This window comes from Dermochelys coriacea, chromosome 2 (assembly GCF_009764565.3).
Source record: "Dermochelys coriacea isolate rDerCor1 chromosome 2, rDerCor1.pri.v4, whole genome shotgun sequence".
NCBI lineage: Eukaryota > Metazoa > Chordata > Testudines > Dermochelyidae > Dermochelys > Dermochelys coriacea.
The window spans coordinates 249,428,358-249,448,957 of NC_050069.1; the positions used below are offsets into that span (position 1 = coordinate 249,428,358).

General features: G+C 40.5%; 1 protein-coding gene across 10 annotated transcripts in view; it reads left to right on the top strand.

Annotated features, from left to right (window-relative positions):
• Positions 1–20,600, top strand: part of DIP2C (disco interacting protein 2 homolog C) — a 513,143-nt gene that overhangs the window by 488,027 nt on the left and 4,516 nt on the right. For all 10 annotated transcript variants that reach the window (XM_038391694.2, XM_043509595.1, XM_038391695.2 and 7 more), the window contains 4 exons: positions 3,490–3,547; positions 4,934–5,008; positions 6,566–6,740; positions 11,166–11,289. In XM_038391694.2, the coding sequence (XP_038247622.1) occupies positions 3,490–3,547; positions 4,934–5,008; positions 6,566–6,740; positions 11,166–11,289 (432 nt within the window). The remainder of the gene's footprint in view (positions 1–3,489; positions 3,548–4,933; positions 5,009–6,565; positions 6,741–11,165; positions 11,290–20,600) is intronic.

Below are 20,600 nucleotides of genomic sequence, written 5' to 3' on the forward strand. Positions count from 1 at the left end.
GTTAGGCTAAACAAGCCAAGCTCCTTAAGTCTCCTTTCATAAGACAAGTTTTCCATTCCTTGGATCATCCTAGTAGCCCTTCTCTGTACCTGCTCCGGTTTGAATTCATCCTTTTTAAACATGGGAGACCAGAACTGCACCCAGTATTCTAGGTGAGGTCTCACCAGTGCCTTGTATAACGGTACTAAAACCTCCTTATCCCTACTGGAAATGCCTCTCCTGATACATCCCAAAACCGCATTAGCTTTTTTCACAGCCATATCACATTGGCAGCTCATAGTCATCCTATGATCAACCAATACTCCAAGGTCCTTCTCCTTCCGTTACTTCTAATTGATGTGTCCCCAACTTATAACTAAAATTCTTGTTATTAATCCCTAAATGCATAACCTTACACTTCTCACTATTAAATTTCATCCTATTAGTATTACTCCGGTTTACAAGGTCATCCAGATCCTCCTGTATAATATCCCGATCCTTCTCTGAATTGGCAATACCTCCCAGCTTTGTATCATCTCCAAACTTTATTAGCACACTCCCACTTTTTGTGCCAAGGTCAGTAATAAAAAGATTAAATAAGATTGGTCCCAAAACTGATCCCTGAGGAACTCCACTGGTAACCTCCCTCCAACCTGACAGTTCGCCTTTCAGTAGGACCCGTTGCAGTCTCCCCTTTAACCAATTTCTTATCCACCTTTTGATGTTCATATTGATCCCCATCTTCTCCAATTTAACTAATAATTCCCCATGTGGCACGGTATCAAATGCCTTACTGAAATCTAGGTAAATTAGATCCACTGCATTTCCTTTATCTAAAAAATCTGTTACTTTTTCAAAAAAGGAGATTAGGTTGGTTTGGCACGATCTACCATGTTGTATTTTGTCCCATTTACCATTGACTTCAATATCCTTAACTAATTTCTCCTTCAAAATTTTTTCCAGGACCTTGCATACTACAGATGTCAAAATAACTGGCCTGTAGTTACCCGGATCACTTTTTTTTCCTTTCTTAAAAATAGGAACTATATTAGCAATTTTCCAATCATTCGGTACTACTCCTGAGTTTACAGATTAATTAAAAATTCTTGCTAATGGGCTTGCAATTTCAGGTACCAATTCCTTTAATAGTCTTGGATGAAGATTATCTGGGCCCCCCGATTTAGTCCCATTAAGCTGTTTGCGTTTCGCTTCTACCTCAGATATGGTAATATCTACCTCCATATCCTCATCTCATTTGTCATGCTACCATTATCCCTAAGATTCTTTTTAGCCTTATTAAAGACTGAGGCAAATCTATTTGTTTAGATATTGGGCCATGCCTAGATTATCTTTAACCTCCACTCCATCCTCAGTGTTTAGCGGCCCCACTTCTTTCTTAGTTTTCTTCTTATTTATATGGCTATAGAACCTTTTACTATTGGTTTTAATTCCCTTTGCAAGGTCCAACTCTACTCGACTTTTAGCCTGTCTCACTTTATCCCTACATGTTCTGACCTCAATTAGGTAGCTTTCCTTGCTGATCCCTCCCATCTTCCACTCCCTGTATGCTTTCTGCTTCTTTTTAATCACCTCTCTAAGATGCTTGCTCATCCAGCTTGGTCTACAACTCCTTCCTATGAATTTTTTCCCCTTTCTTGGGATAAAGGCTTCCATAGCTTCTGCAGCTTTGATTTAAAGTAATCCCAGGCCTCCTCTGGCTTTAGATCCATAAATTCTTCAGTCCAATCCACTTCCCTAACTAATTTCCTTAATTTTTGAAAGTCACCCCTTTTGAAATCAAAAACCCTAGTTGCAGATTTATTTTTGTTAATCCTTCCGTTCAGTTTGAACTGAATTAGCTCATGATCACTTGAGCCAAGATTATCCCCTACAACCATTTCTTCTATGAGGTCCTCGCTATTCACCAAAATTAAATCTAAAATGGCATCCCCTCTAGTCGGTTCAGCAACTACTTAATGAAGGAATCCATCAGCTATCGCATCTAGGAAAATCTAAGCCCTGTTATTATTACTAGCACTGGTCCTCCAGTCTATATCTGGGAAGTTAAAGTCTCCCATGATCTCACAGTTTCCATTAGTATTTACTTTATTAAAAACATTAAAAAGGTCTATAGCACACCCCAAGCACTATCATAGGAGAGGCTTTACTAGTTATCTTCCCCAATGTAATTTTTGCCCAGACGGACTCTATCTTATCCATTGCATCGCTTCTTATTTCTTTACATTCTACCTCATCATTGATATACAATTCTACTCCACCACCTTTACCTTTGTTTCTGTCTTTCCTAAACAGCACCTACCCTTCAATACCTGTAGTCCAGTCATGACTACTATTCCACCATGTTTCTGTTATCCCTATAATATCTGGTTTCACTTCCTGCACCAGTAGCTCTAGTTCCTTCATTTTGTTACCTAGGCTCCTCGCATTGGTGTACAAACATCTTAATTTTTGCTGTTTGGCCTCGCTCACATTTTGTACCTTATTAGGCACAGTCATTCTACAGCCAGTATAACCTATTAGACTAGTATCCACACCGCCCTCGCTCCTTATATACATTCTCCTACCCACGGCTGTATCCTTTCTTACTTGGTCTTCTTCCCTCTCAATGCTAAAATCTGGCGTGGAGATTACCTGGACCTTCACTTACCCACAGCAATACACATGCATCACCAAGACTCCTTCAGCAAGTTGTGTATTGCAGGTCAATCTTCTTAGGACTCCTTAAAACAAACTATTCCAGTCCAGTAATTTTCCCCTACACCTCTAAAGGGAGAATTCCAGGGTGCCATACTAGTTTCTCTAGTGTATAAGTGAATCATTTGGCAAGGAAGGTAGACTTTCCAAGGAGAGTGGGAACCCAAATGTCTCAACTAGAAAAGAGGTCAGTCCCAGACTGCAAATAAACTTTCCATTTCACAAATTCGTTGGTTGTTTGAAGTGTTTGCCAAACACATAGTCCACTAAAATAATTACACAAAAGTTGCAATACAGACCTATATCAGTCTGTTTAGTTGTGAGCTACTTGCTATGACCCTGTCTTTCACTACTAGCTATTCTTGCAGTACGATTGGTCACCTAAGCCACAAGTTGCTATGCCTTGACTAGACGATTGAAACATTTATAAATAGATTATGGGAAACTGAAGGATGATTCTGTTTGTTGTGAACAGATTTTTATTTCCTTTGAATATGCTCTGAACAAAAAGTCTACTGGAAATAAATAAAAGGCTGCAAATACCATTGCAGAGTTCTATATTTGAAGAAATGTTCACTAATGCCTTTTTTCATTATTTCCCCAGTTACGTTCTACAGGGTTTCCTGTTCTGGATATTATTTACCATTGCACAGATGTCATACTTTTTGAATTCATGTTCAGTATTGCAACCATGAAGCTGTCCTAGTTACCTTTCTTTAAAAATACCTTATTGAAATAAAATAACCATACATGTAATCAGGTCTGATGCACGCTATTGTTATGTTTATTTTACAGAGTTCGTTTAGTAGAGAGAGGATCGCCTCATAGCTTGCCCCTAATGGAATCAGGAAAAGTAAGTACTGAACACGTCTTCTGTACTGTTAAACGTTTCTTTAATTTCCACTTTGTTAATTTTTCTAAGGTGAATTTAGTGGTGAGGAAAGCTCTAACAGCTGTACAGACAGCAGTCCTGTCGTTATCCACAGAGACATTACAGCACAGTAGCATTGACAGAGCTCTTAACATTATTCTAACAACTTATCTCCCTTTGTTCTGAGGGAATTGCTTCCTACTCCTGAGATGGTAGTTCACTATCTGCCTATGCAGTCCTCTGACTTGCTTTAGAGACAACTACTGGCATCTTTCTTGGCAGTGGTGGTTTTAATGATGACACATATCTTCTGTAAATTGGACTGAGACCACCAAGACATTTCCACATTATTCATAGGCCACCAGACATCTGGCAGGGGAAACATCTCTGGGAGGTATGGGAAACAGTGTGGGCTGGTGGTAAGACCACTGGACAGGGACTCAAGAAACCTGGGTTCTATACCTGACTCTGTCACTGGCTGAGTTGGTGATCATGGACAAGTCATCTTACCTCCCCATACCTCGGTTTCCTCCTTTGTAAAATGGGGATGATACTGATTGTCTGTGTAGAGCATTTTGAGATCTACTGATGAAAAGCGCTATAAAAGAGCTATATATTTACTTATTGCTACCAAGCTGGGCTAAATTTGAACCAGTTTCTGTAAGGATCTATTATTGCTGCCCTGAGCATCCAGACAATCTAGCTTAAAGAACTGAAATGGAGGCTCTTGGCACCACAATATATTAATTATTTTCCCCATGTGAATGTTATCTTTGGCATCAAACACTATCTGTCTATCAGAGTTTTATCCTGCCATCTGTTCTTACAGTGTCTGGGCACCTTCCATAGGAAGCCATAGTGGATTTCCTGCAGTCACTGGTTCTTGTCCCATTTCTGAGAAGAAACTCTATTTGGTTTTGAATGTTTTAGAGCCTATTCAGTATTTTAAAAATTATTTATTTATTTTTGTTAGGAAGGGGGTGTCATTGTTATGTCATTCTTATGACAGAAAGGCTTTTACAAAGAGGAGGGTTTGCAGCATTTCCTAAATACAGTCAGTCTGGATTGGCTTACTCTCTTAGTTGTAGTTTTCTTCCACATCTGAATCCCTTGACTGATAAAAAGGAAAGAGAGGGATTTTCTTATCAAAAAGTTTACTGGCAGCAATCTGTAACAGCTCAGAATTAGGTATATCTACCACAGCTAGCTAATACCATTCCTTAAGTAATATGTCAAATTTTTTAAAGATTTTTTTTAACGAGTCAGGTAAAGCGCTTCTGGGGACAAGTATCATTTATATAGTTACATAAACAGACATGTACATCATCTGGTTTCTTACAGAATATGACTCACTTTGTCTTTTAATAGATCCTCCCTGGAGTTCGCATCATAATTGCTAATCCTGAAACAAAGGGACCCTTAGGAGATTCTCATCTTGGTGAGGTGAGTCACAAAAATTGCCCCTCGAACTGTAATAAATGAAATTACAGGAGCAAAAGCCACTTTACACTGTATTAGTGGCTTCCTTAAATAAATATAAAAATATGCCAAGCTCATAAATACCTGTAGACCATTCAGCTTTATAATGTGTGAAATTAACAGTAAAAGAGTTGCTGTTACTGCTAAAAACCTTTTTCTTGTTGAACTTCAAAACTATGAGTATCTCTTTAAGAAAAGCTTGGAAACCCTTTTTTAAAATAACCTGTTTTTTCCATCTACATTTTCTACTTGTCTTATTACTTCTGACACAGAGTAATGGATATTTCTTTGATTAGTCTAACTTCAACTGCATAAAGAAAAGGAGTACTTGTGGCACCTTAGAGACTAACAAATTTATTTGAGCATAAGCTTTCGTGAGCTACAGCTCACTAACACGGCTGCTACTCTGAAACCTGTTCAACTGCATAGAATTCCTTTATTCTTTTTCTGATCACTATAACCTAAAATGTTCTGTTCAATGTAGTTTAGCAAAGCTGTACACATTTCCTGCTTATTTCATGTTTCAGAGAATAATAAAATTGAACTTAACATTTTATTTTCAATGAACAAATAAAGATTTCAATAAATGAAATAACTTGTACGGTCATGATTAAAATTACAGTACAACTTTTGAGAATATATAATCTTTCTGAAAAAATGAGTTCCTGAAATCCCAATGTTTTGTGCTAAGGCTGAGTACAATATTTTGGCTAAAAAGTACTGTCAGTGCCTTTTTCATTATTCCGAAAAAGGTAATTAAAATAGCTTAGTACTGACTTGCCTGTCTCTCAAGAGTTGTTGTGAAGCTCTCTTTAATATTTTGAAGATGAAATGTGCTTTGTAAATACTAAGTGCTATTATTGTTTGATAACGAAGAGGCACACTCACCAAAGTAGTCTTTTTGGGGAGTTTCTGGCCCCTAGGCTTTATACCAAATGAAAAGACCAGGGCAGTATAAACAGTCTTGGATCAAGTTGGGGAAGAATTTCCCCTAAGCATAGACACTGTAAAAGACCTGTCTGTAAAGTTGTCATCAAAGGACCACCCTCAAAGTGCTAGTGTAGCGGGCATGCGTGGAAGGGGCATGTTGGGGCAGCATCACAGAACGCAGCACTGTGGAAATGCTGGGTAGCACTGCAGCCCACAGTACAATCCTATGAGACTGATAGAAATTAGACAGTTCTGGGGGCTTGTCAAAGTTATGCCAGGAGCTCCTTGAGCCCGCAGAGCAGCCCAAGACCAGGGAGGATGCAAAGGCTAGGCACCACTTCCCTGAGGTCTGAGGCCTACGCTGCACCTTTAAGAGGCACAGAACCTCACTCATTGACTTCAGCAAAGCTACACATGTGTCAGGCAAGCAGGATTTGGCCCTCAAATAAATATAGAAATAAGGTGAGTGTTGAATTAGAAAACGTCATAGAAATATCTAGTTATGATTAAAAATAGATGCAAGAATTTTCAAGAATTCTTCACTCTGGATAGATACTTTAATTAATGCCAGTGTAATTGCTTTTAACTTAGATATGGGTTCACAGTGCTCATAATGCCAGTGGATATTTTACCATATATGGAGATGAATCTCTGCAATCAGATCACTTTAATTCAAGACTCAGCTTTGGAGACACACAGACTATTTGGGCTCGGACTGGCTATTTGGGGTTCTTGAGGAGAACAGAACTTACAGATGCAAATGGAGGTAAGACCACTAGTTCCATTTAAAAATGTGTGTTTATACATAGCTTTGAAAGTGCTATAAAGTTATTCTCTCACATGTAGCCTGGTCTGTTGTATGCATCAACATTCACCATTGAATGCTCTATAACCCTCCAAAGAAGCATTTTCAAAATAGATGTCAATAAGAAAATAAAACAGTGGAACAAGATGCCTGCCAAAAATGACTACCTGGTTATATTCCTTTTGTTAGATGTGTGCTTTTGTATGTTTTCTATACACACTGTAAGCTCCCTGAGGAAGAGACATTCTGATTCTGTATACAAAATGTCTCTAATACTTTTCATCTGGAAAAAATATGGAATATTCTTACATGTTTTGCACCACTGCTGCAACTGGATCTGCATGGACAGATCTTTGCTTATGGAACACTGCTGCAGGATTGTGGCTTAGGCTTTTTGTGAAGACACCCTCATTTATTAATCTTGTTTCTGTGAAGTTACTAACAAAAGCTTTCTTATTTTTGAACTCACCCTGTCTTTAAGACTATAGGAGCAAATAATAAACATTTACTATAAGCTGTAGCTTGTAAATGAAGATACAGTGAATATTTTGTTTTCTATCAAGGAAGCACAGAGCCATATTAATCACTAGTGACATACCCTATCTTTTGTCAATATACAGTATAAGTAAACAAATGCTGTGAGGCAAAAGACAGTCAGTGTGGCTGAAATTCTCTGATTGAGAAATTATTATGACTTGCAAAATACAGAGACTGGCTGTGATGGTAGCTGAAATTGCTAGCGAAGTATAGTTTCCAGTGTATCAATAGTGTTCACAGTGCCACTGTTAAGAACCAACTGAATCTGTTTGAATTAGGGCTGTCAAGCAATTAAAAACATTAATTGTGATTAATTGCACTGTTAAGCAATAATGGAATACTATTTATTTTTTAAAATGTGAATGTTTTCTACATTTTCAAATATATTGATTTCAATTACAACACAGAATACAAAGTGTCAAGTGCTCACTTTATTTTTATTTTGATTACAAATATTTGCACTGTAAAAAACAAAAGAAACAGTATTTTTCAATTCACCTAATACAGGTACTGTAGTGTAATCTCTTTGTCATGAAAGTTAAATTTACAAATGTAGAATTATGTACCAAAAAAAACTGCATTCAAAAATAAAACAATGTAAAACTTTGGAGCCTACAAGTCTACTCAATCCTACTTCTTGTTCAGCCAGTCAGTCAGACAAACAAGTTTGCTTACAATTTGCAGGAGATAATGCTGACCGCTTCTTGCTTATAATGTCACCTGAAAGTGAGAACAGGCGTTCACATGGCACTGTTGTATCTGGCGTCGCAAGATATTTACGTAGCAGATGCGCTAAAGATTCATATGTCCCTTCAAGCTTCAACCACCATTCCAGAGGACATGCATCCATGCTGATAACAGGTTCTGCTCGATAACGATCAAAAGCAGCGCGGACCGATGCATGTTCATTTTCATCATCTGAGTCAGATGCCACCGGAAGAAAGTTGATTTTCTTTTTTGGTGGTTTGGGTTCTGTAGTTTCCGCATTGGAGTATTGCTCTCGTCCCTCTGAGATTTTGAACAGCGCTTCAGATTCTTAAACTTTGGGTCGAGTGCTGTAGCTATTTTTAGAAATCTCACATTGGTACTTTCTTTGAGTTTTGTCAAATCTGCAGTGACAGTGTTCGTAAATCAAACAACATGTGCTGGCTCATCATCCGAGACTGCTATAACATGAAATATATGGCAGATTGCAGATAAAACAGAGCAGGAGACATACAATTCTCCTCCAAGGAGTTCAGTCACAAATTTAATTAATGCATTATTTTTTAACGAGCATTATCAGCATGGAAGCATGTCATCTGGAATGGTGGCTGAAGCAAAAAGGGGCATACGGATGTTTAACATATCTAGCACGTAAATATTTTGCAATGCCGGCTACTAAAGTGCCATGTGAATGCCTATTCTCACCTTCAGGTGACATTGTAAATAAGAAGCAGGCAGCAGTATCTCCCGTAAATGTAAACAAACTTGTTTCTCTTAGAAATTGGCTGAACAAGAAGTAGAACTGAGTAAGCTAAAGTTTTACATTGTTTCGTTTCTTCATGCAGTTATATAACAAAAAAAATCTACATTTGTAAGTTATACTTTCACTATAGAAACACACTACAGTACTTGTATGAGGTGAATTGAAAACTACTATTTCTTTTGTTTATCATTTTTACAGTACAAATATTTGTAATAAAAATAATATAAAGTGAGCACTGTACACTTCATATTCTGTGTTGTAATAGAAATCAATATATTTGAAAATGTAGAAAAATATCCAAAATCTTTAATAAATTTCAGTTGGTCTTCTATTGTTTAACGGTGCGATTAATCGCAATTAATTTTTTTGAGTTAATCCCATGAGTTAACTGCAATTAATTGACAGCCCCAATTTGAATAGAACCTAGTCAGATGAATTTGATAAGTCTGAAGCCCTGTTTATAATTGCTGTGTATTAAGATTACTGTCCAGTTCCTCATATTTAGATCTTCCTAAAGGCATTTAATCTTATATAGTAACTCCTCACTTAAAGTCGTCCCAGTTAACATTTCGTTGTTATTTTGCCGATCAATTAGGGAACATGCTCGTTTAAAGGTGCACAATGCTCCCCTATAACATCATTTGGCAGCCGCCTGCTTTGTCCACTGTTTGCAGTGCAGAGCAGCCTGTTGCAGCTAGCTGGTGGGGGCTTGGAACCAGGGTGGACTGGTAGCCCCCATATCAGCTTCCTGCTCCCCTAAGTCCCCTGTGCAGCAGCCGCCCAGCAGGCTACCAACTGCCGGCAGTTCAGCTGTCCCTCCCTCCACTGCCATGTGCTGCTCCTGCCCTCTGCCTTGGAGCTGCTCTCCAGAGCCTCCTGCTTGCTGAGAGGGCTAATGTCAGGGTGTCCCCCTGCTCCTGCACCCCGCTTACCCCATCTCCACAGAGCGGAGGGGAGGGGCATGAGGATGGAAGGAGCTTCCTGGCAGCAGCTGCTGCGAGCCCAGCTTGCTGATTAACTTAACAAGGTAGTGAACTTAAGAGTGGTGTCAGCGTATTTAAAGGGGAAATGCGCATCTCTCTCTCTCACACACAGGGTGCGTGTCTCTATCTGCCATGCTGTCTCCCCTCACTCCATTCCTGTTGCCTTGTAGAGTCTGAGGCTACATTAACAACGAGTTAACCCTTGAGGGCTCAGCCAAGTGCTAGTTCATCATTTAGCAGTAAGACATTCCCTGGGAAATATCCCACCGTCTGACTCCACCACCTCAACCAAACTTCACAATCATCGCTGTGTACAGTATTAAATTGTTTGTTTAATACTTATACTGTGTGTGTGTGTGTGTGTGGTCTTTTGTCTGGCAAAAAAAAATTTCCAGGGAACCTAACCCCCCTATTTACATTAATTCTTATGGGGAAATCAGATTCACTTAACATGGTTTTGCTTAAAGTCGCATTTTTCAGGAACATAAGTACAACATTAAGTGAGGAGTTACTGTAAAGCATTTTGTAGGATTTTCTCGCTTTATTAATGATTTTATCCAGGAAAATGCCCTGAAGCTATAAGGGTCCAAGAAGCAACAGGAATTCTTACTCTGAGAGAATAGTAACTGAGTGTTTTCTAGTCTTTTGTTTCCAGTAGAATAAATCCTCCCATGAAGTAGTAGTGACACACCTCCCTCTCCTTCCTTTCTCAACTCCCTCTTCAGAAGGACAGGTCCCTCTTCTACATAGCATCTTGGAGATGTCTTCATTGAGACTCAAATGCCATTGCCACAACCAATATATTCTTATGGATGACATATGTTAGTTTATGATAAGCCTAAGATCCCAGAAGAACTCTCATCTCAAGCCTAGGTGGTTGGTTTTTTTTGTCGTCTCTAATTGATAAAAATTCATGATACAAATAAATTGCAACATTGTCATAGTTTTGTCTTAATCAGTGATTTGATATCAGGAACATAACATATTATTTCGGCATCATAGGCAGACACCATAGTGGTTTAATATTCAAAGCTGCAAGTTAGACAGATTCAAATCCCAGAAGGGTCAGTTTCACTCATTGTCCTTCAGAGGCAGATAAACAGAATGCCATACAAGTCACTCTGTCTGTTCTACATAAGAATAGAGGTTTGATCCGGTGTTGGCTAAAAAATTCTTCTTCTCCCATGTTGTGCTCAGCAACCTGATTAGCTGCTGCCCTCCATCCCACACTGCATTTCAGTAATCGTGAATGTATATAACTTGTAAAGTGCTTTGGATCTTCTGAAATTCAAGGATACTTTATAAATGGAATGTTGTTATTTTACTAATGTGGATATTTGTTTAATTTATTTAATATAGTAGAGATTTAAGTCGTTGCTTTTCCCTCTCTGTAACTAGAGCGACATGATGCACTTTATGTTGTGGGTGCACTAGATGAAGCCATGGAGTTACGAGGGATGAGATATCATCCAATTGATATTGAGACATCAGTAATTAGAGCACACAAGAGCATCACAGAATGGTGAGTGTTGTGAAACATTATATTAAACTCTAGCCTGTAAGATGTTTTCTGTGTTTTTGCTTGGATAGCACTGTTGATTTAGGAAATATACCAGTTTTCCAATAGTTTATCACTTGATCATAAATTATACACTCTCTAAGCTAAAACTTGGCATAAGCCGCTTTTATCAGAAAAGACAATTTTCTTTACGCTTTTTGGGTTTTTTTGAAAACATTTAACATGCTGTTTTGTGGTAATGGTGGGGTTTTGGTTTTATTCTGAGTTATTTTTAGCAGTGGGGTTTCGAAGCTTAGCTGTTTGTTTTCTTTCTTTAATCTTTTTTGGAATTCCTTTAGAAAGCAACATAGCAAGTTAGTTTCATTATGGAGCTGAGACCAATTATTGATTAAATATCAAAATGCTGAGTTAGTGATTACCTGCTTTTCCTAAGGGTTTGTACAACACAATTTGTAGCATTTATATATTGTATAAGTAATTATTTGCAAGGGGCCAGTACTATACTTGCCGAAAATATTGTATAAAGGCATTCGGTAAAATTTTTAAAAGTGCCTTTGTCCCATTGACTTTCAGTGAGATTTAGGTGCTTTTTGAAAATGTCACCCATTTTCAGTATATATTTCACTTTCTGCCTAGCCTGTTCTAGACTTAGGGCATTAACTTTACATCTACTGGTCAAAACAGATCTCTTGCTCATTATATTTTTCAATATTTTCAATAATTATGGCAATGCGTGTGCCTACGTAGTGAAATTTATACAGGTGACTGTAGACCGTGGATAGGCAGATGGCTACTGTGGCTACTGGGTAGCTGATATTTATTTGTATATTTTATATCTTGTAAAAAATCAAAATTGCAATCCAGTTGTGCTGCTGGTATGAGTATTCACATCCTATCACTGCAGCCGTGGTCTGCCTCCCCTGCTCCTTTATCCACTTCTTGCACCTTGTCTTAATTCAGGCCACAGTCCTGTAATCAGCTCCATGTAAGCAAAGTCTTGCATGGATCCTGTTGATGATCACATCCTTATTATGTAAGATTTTCAGAGTTGGGACCATATTTTTCATATTTCTGCCTGGGGCCTGTCACATTGGGACCCTGACCCTCATTGGGTGGTGCCCTAATATAAATAACAATTTAATAGTTATGACAGAGTGCACTTTATTGGCTAATAAGGGTATTTTATTAAATCATTACATGTGTATCTTACTATAAAATGCAACTTTTGCTAATTGAACTGCAGCATGCAAATGAACGAAACATTATTCTAATTATCAGTCACAATCTATGTGACCCTCTTAACTGTTTCCTCCTTTCTAAGAAAAATGTCTTCCTGTCAAAATACCAAACCACAACAAACACAGAGAAGAGGGGAAAACTCAACAAAGCAGTAGAACACCATGGATTACAGATGTGAAAAAGGACTGTGTGATTGTTTAATTTAAAACGGGATATTGATGAATTTTACTTTTCATAAAATATAGCAGGCAGGATTTTAATTTTACTGAGGCTTCATTCGTCAAAACACCTCAATGGAATTATGGTAACGTAATTCATAGTTGCCGTCTCCTTACTTCTTATTTCTCCATGGCTCAGGCATCACTATGAATTGGCCTACGTGTAGCATGTCTATGTAGAGCTTAATCTTATAGAGATGAGGTAGCAGATCTCAGGTTTGCAATTTAAGTCAGGTGTCTCCCCTCCCCCACCCCCACATCTCTTAAAGTCCACAAAAAGATTATATCTGCCTCAAAACGGTGCACAGACAATCCAGGAAGTTTTTGGAAAGTGTAGGGGATAATTTCCTGGTGCAAGTGCTGGAGGAACCAACTAGGGGCAGAGCTCTTCTTGACCTGCTGCTCACAAACTGGGAAGAATTAGTAGGGGAAGCAGAAGTGGATGGGAACCTGGAGGCAGTAACCATGAGATGGTCGAGTTCAGGATCCTGACACAGGGAAGAAAGGAGAGCAGCAGAATACGGACCCTGGACTTCAGAAAAGCAGACTTTGACTCCCTCAGGGAACTGATGGGTAGGATCCCCTGGGAGAATAACATGAGGGGGAAAGGAGTCCAGGAGAGCTGGCTGTATTTTAAAGAATCCTTATTGAGGTTACAGGGACACACCATCCCGATGTGTAGAAAGAATAGTAAATATGGCAGGCGACCAGCTTGGCTTAACAGTGAAATCCTTGCTGATCTTAAACACAAAAAAGAAGCTTACAAGAAGTGGAAGATTGGACAAATGACCAGGGAAGAGTATAAAAATATTGGTCGGGCATGCAGGAATGAAATCAGGAAGTCCAAATCACACCTGGACTTGCAGCTAGCAAGAGATGTAAAGAGTAACAAGAAGGGTTTCTTCAGGTATATTAGCAACAAGAAGAAAGTCAAGGAAAGTGTGGGCCCCTTACTTGAGGGAGGCAACCTAGTGATAGAGGATGTGGAAAAAGCTCATGTACTCAATGCTTTTTTTGCCTCTCTCTTTACGAACAAGGTCAGCTCCCAGACTGCTGCACTGGGCAGCACAGCATGGGGAGGAGGTGACCAGCCCTTTGTGGAGAAAGAAGTGGTTTGGGACTATTTAAAAAAGCGGGACAAGCACAAGTCCATGGGGCCGGATGCACTGCATCCAAGAGTGCTAAAGGAGTGGGGATGTGATTGCAGAGCCATTGGCCATTATCTTTGAAAACTCCATGGCGATCGGGGGAGGTCCCGGACGACTGGAAAAAGGCTAATGTAGTGCCCATCTTTAAAAAAGGGAAGAAGGAGGATCCTGGGAATTACAGTCCAGTCAGCCTCACCTCAGTTCCTGGAAAAATCATGGAGCAGGTCCTCAAGGAATCAATTCTGAAGCACTTAGAGGAGAGGAAATGATCAGGAACAGTCAGCATGGATTCACCAAGGGCAAGTCATGCCTGACTAATCTAATTACCTTCTATGACGAGATAACTGGCTCTGTGGATGAGGGGAAAGCAGTGGACATGTTGTTCCTTGGCTTTAGCAAAGCTTTTGACACAGTCTCCCACAGTATTCTTGCCTGCAAGTTAAAGAAGTATGGGCTTGATGAATGGACTATAAAGTTGGCTAGATTGTCGGGCTCAATGGGTAGTGATCAATGGCTCCATGTCTAGTTGGCAGCCGGTATCAAGTGGAGACCCCAAGGGTCGGTATTTGGGCCGGTTTTGTTCAATATCTTCATAAATGATCTGGAGGATGGTGTGGACTGCACCCGCAGCAAGTTTGCAGATGACACTAAACTGGGAGGAGAGGTAGATACACTGGAGGGTAGGGATAGGATACAGAGGGACCTAGACAAGTTAGAGGATTGGGCCAAAGGAAACCTGATGAGGTTCAACAAGGACAAGTGCAAAGTTCTGCACTTAGGACAGAAGAATCCCATGCACTGCTACAGACTAGGGATCGAATGGCTAGGCAGCAGTTCTGCAGAAAAGAACCTAGGGGTTACAATGGAAGAGCAGCTGGATACGAGTCAACAGTGTGCCGTTGTTGCCAAGAAGGCCAATGGTATTTTGGGATGTATAAGTTGGGGCACTGCCAGCAGATTGGGGGAGGCGATCATTCCCCTCTATTCGACATTGCTGAGGCCTCATCTGGAGTACTGTGTCCAGTTTTGGGCCCCACACTACAAGAAGGATGTGAAAAAATTGGAAAACGTCCAGCGAAGCGCAACAAAAATGATTAGGGGACTGGAACACATGACTTATGAGGAGAGGATGAGGGAACTGGGATTGTTTAGTCTGCAGAAGAGAAGAATGAGGGGGGATTTGATAGCTGCTTTCAACTACCTGAAAGGGGGTTCCAAAGAGGATGGATCTAGACTGTTCTCAGTGGTAGCAGATGACAGAACAAGAAGTAATGGTCTCAAGTTGCAGTCAGGGAAGTTTAGGTTGTATATTAGGAAAAACTTTTTCACTAGGAGGGTGGTGAAACACTGGAATGAGTTACTTAGGGAGGTGGTTGAATCTCCTTCCTTAGAAGTTTTTAAGGTCAGGCTCAACAAAGCCCTGGCTGAGATGATTTAGTTGGGGATTGGTCCTGCTTTGAGCAGTGGGTTGAACTAGATGACCTCCTGAGGTCCCTTCCAACCCTGATATTCTATGATTCTATAAAAACAGTTAGGTTAGTACTTAGGCTGAGGTAGAACTTACATACAAAATTTGAATTTATGTGGACAAAGCGTTCATGAATTAGAACACCTTTAAAATAATGGTGTCCACCGGAATTCTAGAAGTCCTCTAATATGGTTTTACCACTTTCGAGCAGTGGAACAGAAGAGCGATAACTTAAAAATCTCCTCTTCCCTAGCTCAGATCTAGTACTCTGCACCAAAGTGTGGTTCAGTACAGTCAACATTCAAAGCTGCCAATTCTTGAAATAGTAAACTGAGACTTTTAGATCCACCTCAGGACATGGATGTCCATTGATGGAAGTTATTGGGAACTGGCCATCCACATCCCTTAGGTGACTTTGAAAACTCAGGCACAACCTCTTTCTTGATTAATCACAAGTGCTACAGACTGATGGGAGCAGCAGATGGTGGTGGGGAGAGGAATTCTTCACTCCCCAAATTTACTGCATGGAACTGGGTGAACAGGCTTGGAGAGGCCTCTACGTATGCTGCTCCCTTCAGCTACCAGTCCTCAACCGGTGCCATGCCTCTGTATAGTCTTGTGAGCTGCACAGGAGAAGCCCTCTCCTGCAAACTGCATAAGGATGGTCAATATGCAGCATCACCAGGAACCGGTCTGGGGGTGGGGAGAAGCAGCACATTAGCGATAATCCTTTCGCTGTCCAGAGCCACCTGATAGGGTGGAGACTTTATTCCCTATTCCCTGATGCCTGCATAGGAGGCTCCAGGGAACAGAGATTCCCTCCCCAGCTGCTCCCTGGGCCCAATAAAGGGATGCTGGTGGAGTGAGCAATCCTTTCCCATCACCGTAGCTCTTATGCCTGGTCTACACTTTAGAAGTTTAGCTAGCATGACTAGGTCAGTCAGGGATGTGATTTCCCTCCTCCCACTCCCACCCAAGCGAGCACGACTAAGACAGCAAAAGCTCTAGTGTAGGGCACTAGTTTAACTCTTGCTATTATAAGCAGATATCCAGTGGGAGATGAGAGTGTGCCAGTACAGCTCTACTGGTATATCTATGCCAGCAAACCCTTTCAAGAGTAGACAAGGCCTCGGTTGATTCTTCAGTCCCCTGAAAGCCGTCCGAGAAGCCATAGTAGTCTCATTTGGGCATCTGAAGGTTTATTGGATGAGAGAAGGAGAGGCCCCAGGGAATGCTTCAACCCTTATCTCCTGAGGTGCTGCAAAAACCTTTGCTTGGATCCCAGGAAACAGCAGGAGGTAGCCAGAGGGAGCAGCACTGGATTTCTTCAATCCCCAGCTCCCCGCCATTGGGACCAGGAAGCCTCAGGATGCACATCAGTGAAATAGGGGGAAAGTATTCCTCATATCTCTACTGCCCCCCCTTCCCCCGAAGCCTCCTGTCACTTGCATTTCTCTCCCCATACCCCCATGAATGTAATGATGGAGAGCCTCAGTCCGGTAATCATTAGGTTGACAGAATGGGAGCTCTATTCCTACACATACCTGCAGGGGCGCAACATGAGCTCCTGACATGCAGAACTGTGAAGAATTTAATTTTCCTTGTGAGGGCCTTTAAGACCTTTGTAACCTCAGAACTTGCCTCACCAGAATGGCAGGTGGAGACTGGTTTGCAGGAGTCTTTGCAGCCAGCGGACTAAGGGGTTGTTCTGTCCCCTTGACTCTCCCAGAATCTGTAGGAAAAGAGTTCCTTTCCAGCGGACAAACCATTTCTAGACAAGGAAATTCTCACACACAAACCTTCAAGACTACAGACACAAGAGTGTGTGTTTATTACCTTTCCAGAACACATTAGAATAAACAATAAACAAAACACTAGAAACAAAGGCATTTCGGAGTTAAAGCTGCACTTTCACAGCAAGCTGCAGAGGTGAACCCAAATAATCACCACCATCTACCCACTACCCAGTAGAGTTGTGATAAGACTCTGTTGTTGAAAATATTCCAAATACTATTTTTACAACTCTGCTTAAGGAATTCGGTGCTCACTGGGACATCTTTAAGTCAGTTAAGAAAGTTGGTACCTTGTTGATTTGATTTATGATCCAACTGTCCAAACTTTATTGAGGAGTATCTGGTCTGGACAGTTATTTTAGATTTGTCTTTTCTCCTGATAATTCCAGTAGTATAAAATCCACAGTCTGTAACTGTGATGGAGTGTAAAGGCCCCACACAGTTGAGGAAGGGGCCAGAGAGGCCAAGGTGGCAGGGCTAGGCCCACCTGTCCCACCCTGTCAATAATGCATAGAATCATAGGACTGGAAGGGACCTCGAGAGGTCATCTAGTCCCCGGCACTCAAGGCAGGACTAAGTATTGCCTAGACCATCCCTGACAGATGTTTGTCTAACCTGCTCTTAAAAATCTCCATTGATAGAGATTCCACACCCTCCCCAGGGCAATTTGTTCCAGTGCTTAATCCCCCTAACGTTAGGAAGTTTTTCCTAAGGTCCAACATAAACCTCCCTTGCTGCAATTTAAGCCCATTGCTTCTTGTCCTATCCTCAGACACTAAGGAATGAGGAAGCCTTTAAAAGGAAGGAAAGTGCAGTCAGTGGAGGGAAGGAGCCGGATTGCCCTATGCAGCAGACTGCTGGAGCAACTCCTGAAGCTGCAGAGGGAACTCCTAAGCAGGAGACCTTCACCCCAACCCTGGGCAGAGTACAGTGGACCCCCAGGGTAAGACAGACAGACTAAGCCTGCCTCAGAGACCCAGACAGAGCAATTTCCCCAAACTCATTATGTCAGGGCTGGATCATTGGTAACACTGTAGACTCACCACCCCTCCCCTCTCTTTGCTGGGACTACAGGGAGGGAGTATCCCTGAGTGTGTGAGGGTTTATGACTCATTTTTATCCCCCCAACTAGAGAGAATTTAGGAGGCTCTCAAAGGGAAGAGCCCCTGAGGGAAGTGGGGCCTGTGTTGTGACTGCCCAGTTTGGTAAGTGCTCAGGTTCCCCCACCCCCTTAGAGAGGAACCACTAAAGACACCGTTCAGTGGCCACCTGTATTTAACATGTGATATTAAAGAATCCATTTCTGTCTGATGCCTGACTTAGCTATGCGTCAATGTAGGCAAAACTTACTTTTTGAAAACATTTTAAATAATGTAAGAAACCTTAAGAAATTATGGAGGTGCTTGTAATTTAATTAAGAATACACAATGCTGCTTCATTTAAACTTCTAACCCTGGAAAGCGGAACAGAGCATATGTCTTCATTGCATTTGAAAGGAAGTGGCATTCCCTCTGTGCACAATGACAGAATGTGTAAACCCACAGGAAGCATTTTGGATGCATTTTGAAATACATTATTATAGCTCAATTTCTTCTGAAGCATTACAGCCACTTACTGGTACTTCCTGATGAGGTTAGTGCAATGGAATATAGCTGGATTTGCAGGAGGGGAGCAGTTTCCAACTCATTGGCTTTTGTTGTGTCTACAGAGCATGACTCTGCCTTGTTGTGGAAATGCAACCTTCATGGGTTCCTAATTTTTTTTTCAACTCAAGAATTCTACAAAGCAAATACATATTCAAAACACTGATACATATCTGCAACTTTAACGTGACTTTAAAGGGTCTCTGTGTGGAATGCATACATATAATATGATCCTTGATTGTACAGAGGGGTGACTGTCACCAACAAGTTCTAGCCATTGCATTTGAAATGAGGTTCCAGCATCCCAAGCTCCATCCAGTTTTAATTCATTGTCTAGAAAAACAATGCCAGGGAAACTTTCAAATTACATTCCAAAGGTTCTGAACTATTGCACATGTTTAGACTTAACCGTTAATTTTTGTTTTGTTTTGTTTTGTTTTAGAAAGCCCCAATAAATCAAATGGAAATAGGACCTTTCATGCTTTCCTAGAATAAGTCAGGACTGTGTACCAGCAAAATTGCACTTTCATGAAGCTTACATGTAGTGTTGCTAGATAGACTCCCTCTGTTAAATAGTTCAGTTAAAATAGCTTCCAATCAAAATCCTGCTTATAAAAGGGCTGATGTTTTGATCTGTCTAGGGAAATAAGGTTTCTTCTGTCTTCCTCTGTTTCAGAAACTAGAAATAAAAACAAACAACCCTTTTCTACTGCATACTCAATCCTGGGTTGTTCCTGAACATCAAAGCATGATCTAATTAAAGCATTAAAATAATATTTAGAACTTGACCCTTACAACTGAAAATGTCAGTAATTCACACTGTAGTTGTGGTTAGCCTTAGCCTGTTCTACTGTAATCTACAGATGGCCCTAGAAATGCCACATCATCTTGATGTAGCAAGTGGCCAAGGATGGAATTTTAACCTTGCTGGTTTCAAGAGTAGGAAAGAAAGTATTTGGGGGAGAGGGGGGGAGCTGTGAGATCTAGCTACTTCCCCAGGAAGGCCATCCTGGTAGGTGAAAACCAGGGTGTCATTATTATTTTAAAGTAACTTTTCTTTTGGATTTCTTGTTGCAAATGTTAATTCAGGTCATCTGAACACTAAGGTATATATATAAAGCAATCCATCAATGTTCCAGAGGCTTATGAGAGAGAAAGAGGCATCTTCTCAGACTGACCACTGTACTTTCTTAATATTCAATATCATTCAGAACTCATTAGACCTTCTGCTAAAATATAATTATAAATCAAAGTAGTTTTTTATAGCAACATGGAGGCAGAAGGCAGCCACTCAACCTGTCTACTTCTGTCCACTGACTTTCCAAGCCAATGAGCAAAAAAGAATTTATTCCAACAAAACTTTGTGGGGTTTAAAAACAAATATTTTTAAATACCTCTCTCCTGAAAGATACTCGTATAAACTTAGGATAAAGCACATGTTCTAAATTCTGGGCATGGATGGATAATTGTGTGTGTTCTGCAGTTTCCAAAATACCCTTATTTTCAGTGTTTTAAAATTTGATGGGACAAGGGCACTCTGAATTGGAGTTTTGACCTCGGGATGTAATACAATTGCATACTCCTGGGGCTCAGTGAGGTTCTAGAGAATCTTCACCTGATTGTACATGGCTGTCAGTAGGTAATGCAATTTAAGAAAATAGTACACAAGTCTACTACAGTAAGGGAATAAAAGGTCAGTACTGCACATGGAATAAGTGTCTGCTATGGGGTCAGTACTTAACCTTACTGTACTATATTCTCCCTGGCTAATAGACACTGTAACAGTGGTACTCTAGCACTGCTAA